A 4794-nucleotide genomic window follows, 5' to 3' on the forward strand; every position below is an offset into this window, starting at 1 on the left:
TGATTCGGTGATTAACCCTCTATTTATTCAGTTATGTGCAATCCCTAAATTGTTTGGCACAATTTTTCTCACAGTTGTTTTTCACACCCACAATACTGCCACATATGTTCTGGCCCTGGATATGGAAGCACTGTATGTTTCCTTTTATCTTCAGCATGTACAGTACTATTCATGTTAGAATTTAGAATTTGTTCTGCAATATGAGATTCAAAGATCATAGCACTGGACAATTATAAGCATACTAGTTGGCCCTCATGAAGTCTTATTTCTAATCATTCCAAACTAACTCTGCTTTATTGACATACACACACACAAATACATACACACACATACATGTACCACATAAATAAATTATTAACTTCAAAACAAAGGCAACATCAAAGTGAGAAAGATTCTTTTTTTTTGAATGTTTATAAAACCTTTATTTGTCATTCTGCTTATTTTTTTTATTAACTAAGATGTCTATTTATTTTTGTGTATGTGATTAATCACTATGCTTTCATTATGTTCAATTGGTAACAACATGAGGAACTGTATTAAAGGGTCGCAGCATTAGGAAAGTTAAGACCACTGGTCTAAGGTTTATTTCGACCTCAACTGCTGGCCCCTACCCAGCCTGGCCCTGTTCCGGGCTTGGGCAGGAGGCAACCAACTGATGTGTTTCTCTCCCATCGATTCTTTCTGTCTTTCCCTCTCTCCCCCACTCTCTCTAAACATCAAATATCCTCGGGTGAGGATTAAAAAAACAAACCAAGGTGGGTAACTTGGTCAGAAGGTCAGATCTTCAAAGTGCATGCCAGCCCGTCCTCCCAAGGGGTCAGGACTGAATGCTGGAGAGCATTTCCAGGAAGGCCTGGGGGGATGGCGCCTCCGCATTCCGGAAGGTGTTCTGGACTCTGCCGAACAGGCTGAAGGCTCTCTCCTGCAGACACAGGAACCCGAAGCGGTTCTCATCGAACAGGGTGACGACTCCAGTGCTGGACTCGGTGAAGCCATGTGAGGTAGAAGTGTGCACGCCATAGAAACACATCCTGCAGGTTCGGGGGTAGTTCTGGTCCATTGAGCGCACGCGCTCAGGCAGAACAAACGGGACAGGCTGCTCCTCCGCAGCTGCAGCCCCGGACTCCCTGACGCTGGGCTGGGCAGGGCTCTGCCAGCCATGGCCCTCGCTTTCCTCAGTCCCGTCTTCTTGCTGCTGCTGCTGCTGCTGCTCCCAGGTCACCTGCTCGGCAATCTCCTGGACCACGCGGGAGAGCTCGTCGACGTCCCAGAAGATCTCGCCATCTCGCATCTCGATGCGGCGCATGAGGTGGATTTGTAATGTCTGGAATAAGGTTCCGGTGATCTCCGTGACCCTGGCACACTTCCCGTGGAAGCTGAGCATGGCGATCATCGGGCCATAGCGATTGGATCTGCATTGGAAGAGGCCTGGCCTGATGAGGTCGTCCGGGTGGCTGGGCGGGAGGTAGAGGCGGCGGTAGGTCTGGCAGTCATACTGCTGTCTGTCCTCCTGCACCAGCATCCGCCCCCATTCCACCCGAAACTGCATTAGGAAATCATTCAGGTGGTCTGTCTTCTTGCACCAGGTTTGGAGCCTGTCCTTCCGAATCTGCAGGTGGCGGCCGTGGGGCCTGCGGTGGCGGCCTTCCATGCACTCCACCGCGGCTGATTTCCGCTCCGTCAGGCAGATTCGGAAAGCGGGTTTGAATGGCATCGGGCCGTCCACCTGGGTGTGAAGACAAGGCCTGTACGTCCACGCAGTGATGCCTAAGCCGTCCACCGCTGCATACAGCAGTGTTTTAAAACCCTCAGCATCTCGCTGCCACAATCCCAAAATGTGTCTGTATGGGTGGAGCAGCTTCTCATAGACTTCTCTGTAAGACGTACCCACCGTCTCCAGATTCTGCAAGTTTTCACAAACGCCAAACTCCTCCCGGCAGCGCTGTCTCCAGATGCTGTCAATGTGCAGGATGCGGCGAAATTTGGTGCAGACCTGGGCCAGACTGGCCAGGTCGGTGCCAGGGAGCGAGGCGAAGATCTCCACCAGCATCTCCACCGGCAGGTCCTGCAACGAGCAGTGCAGGGGCGGCCTGGGGCTCGCAATTCCTCCACTCCCCGCCCAGCAGCACGCTGCGGCATCCGCCTCGAGGTGCTTTTCTGCCGGAGCCTGCTTGCCCTCGGCCGCTGCCGTCTCAGCTGGGCCCCGGGGCTCCTGACGACACCAACATCCCCGCGAAGAGCCCAAGCCGCAGAGGCAAGCGCACTCCTCCATCCTCCTCGCTGAATAGCCACTGCAGAGTGGGCTGCTGCTCCTCCTCCACGGGCTTTTAAGCTGGCTGGGTCCGCCCTAAAGCCCAGCCACGCCCTCCAGGGCCTAGCCACGCCCCCTCAGAGAAGAGCCAATTGTAGGACTTTAAACCCATACCCATTAACAGTCACCTCCCTTTCCCAGTGCCCCCTCCCTGTCCTCCCGCCCTAGCCTCAGGCAGTCACTAATCTGCTATCTTTTTTTAAAATTTTTTTAATTAAATCTTTATTGTTCAGATTATTACATTTGTTCCTCTTTTTTCCCCCATAATTCCCCTCCTCCCAGTTTCCCCCCCCCACCCTCCGCCCTCACTCCCCATCCACTGTCCTCATCCATAGGTGCACGATTTTTGTCCAGTCTCTTCCCGCATCTCCCACACCCCTTTCCCCCCCAAGAATAGTCAGTCCATTCCCTTTCTATGTCCCTGATTCTAGTATGATCACCAGATTATTTATTCACTTGATTCTTAGATTCACTTGTTGATAGATGCATGTTTGTTGTTCATAATTTGTATCTTTACCTTTTTCTTCTTCTTCCTCTTCTTAAAGGATACCTTTCAGCATTTCATATAATACTGGTTTGGTGGTGATGAACTCCTTTAGCTTTTCCTTATCTGTGAAGCTCTTCATCTGACCTTCAGTTCTGAATGATAGCTTTGCTGGATAAAGTAATCTTGGTTGTAGGTTCTAGGTATTCATCACTTTGAATATTTCTTGACATTCCCTTCTGGCCTGCAAAGTTTCTGTTGAGAAATCAGCTGACAGTCGTATGGGTACTCCCTTGTAGGTAACTGAGTTTCTTTCTCTTGCTGCTTTTAAAATTCTCTCTTAGTCTTTTGCTTTTGGCATTTTAATTATGATGTGTCTTGGTGTGGTCCTCTTTGGATTCCTTTTGTTTGGGGTTCTCTGCACTTCCTGGACCTGTAAGTCTATTTCTTTCACCAGGTGGGGGAAGTTTTCTGTCATTATTTCTTCAAATAGGTTTTCAATATCTTGCTCTCTCTCATCTTCTGGTACCCCTATAATTCTGATGTTGGTACGCTTGAAGCTGTCCCAGAGGCTCCTTACACTATCTTCGTATTTTCGGATTCTTTTTTCATTTTGCTTTTCTGGTTGGGTGTTTTTTGCTTCTTTGCATTTCAAATCTTTGCCTTGATTCTTGCGCTCCTCTGGTGTGCTGTTGGGAGTCTGTATAGTATTGGTTATTTCAGTCCATGTATGCTTAATTTCTAGTTGGTTCTTTATCATAACATCGAGGGTCTCATTACATTTCTTGAGGATCTCACTACATTTATCGGCGGCTTCTAGACAGTTCTTAAGAGACCTTAAAAGTGTGGTTCTGAACTCAATATCCTCCATTGACAGTTCTGTCCTGTTTCTTTGTCTCCGCATTTTTTATGCTTTCTTGGTGCACCCCCTAGGGGTCTTTGTGCCCAGTCTTGTTGTAGTTAAGCCTTGATTGTTGTCGGCAATACCGGGGGGCGGGGGGTGATTTGACCTCCAGGCTAACTGGATATGAGAGTCTGCTGTGTCTGCAGTGGGAGAGCTTCTGTGCTGGATCTCTAGGGCGGTGCTAATCTAGCGTTTGCCTGAGGCTATCTGGCAAATGGCTCTGTGCAGGGCTTGGGCAGGGCGGGTCCCCGGGGATCTACAGGGTGGGCCAGAGCGAGCAGTTATGGCTGCTCTCAGTTCCGTCCCTAGGGGCTCTGCCTCACAGAGTCCCAGCAACCGCTGCAAACCTCAGAGAGAAAGCTGCCTTCGAGTTCTGACCGAAGCCAGACAGTCCCTCTTCTCCCGTTTGAGTCTGGGTCCCTAGAGACTCGCCCGGATCTGGAGCTCAGAGTCTGAAACTCCCTCCCGATTGAAAACAACAACCGTGCCCTCTGCCTCCAGCCCACTCCGTGTGCACTCCGCACCTTAGTATTTCACTTCAGCACTGCGCCTCCTCTGAGTCTGGGTATGATATTCTCTTTCCTCCTAGTTGTAGAATTTCCACTCAGCCAGCCTTCCTGTAGTTCTGGATGATGTCCGTTCCGTCTTTTAGTTGTTTTTTGAAGTGGTTGTTCGAGGCAGCAATCTCCGGCGTTAACCTATGCCGCCATCTTGGTTTCCTCTCTCAAATTGAGAAAGATTCTGTCAAAAAATCCTGTTTACTATGTTTACTTGTGCCCTTCAAAAAATAATTCCAAAGCAGGTTTGTTTTGCCCAGTTTTGTGTTTCCATCATGAGAACACATTTGTAAGAATGAGAATCACTCCTATTGAAAATGTACAAAATCATGTCCCATGTTATCATTAAGTTTATATATCCAGTACAGTTATTTGGAAAGGTTTCCAAAAATCTAAAAGAATTCAATAGGAAACGCCTCTCCATTCTCAAACTTCGGTTGTTTAAAGTGACTCCAACTGGACCCAAGCAGTCTATTTTCATCACTGTTCACTGCTCATGTTCACAGCCAGGAAGTGTTCAGTCCCAGGCAGTGCACGC

The 4794-nt window shown here is 48.9% G+C and overlaps 1 protein-coding gene across 1 annotated transcript; it reads right to left on the bottom strand.

Annotated features, from left to right (window-relative positions):
* Window positions 1-817: 817 nt before the first annotated feature.
* LOC132229352 (F-box only protein 31-like) lies at window positions 818-2272 on the bottom strand. Its single transcript, XM_059686037.1, has one exon. It carries the CDS (start codon window positions 2270-2272, stop codon window positions 818-820), a length of 1455 nt encoding a protein of 484 aa, XP_059542020.1.
* Window positions 2273-4794: the final 2522 nt, after the last annotated feature.

Source organism: Myotis daubentonii, chromosome 3 (assembly GCF_963259705.1).
Source record: "Myotis daubentonii chromosome 3, mMyoDau2.1, whole genome shotgun sequence".
NCBI classification, from domain to species: Eukaryota; Metazoa; Chordata; class Mammalia; order Chiroptera; family Vespertilionidae; genus Myotis; species Myotis daubentonii.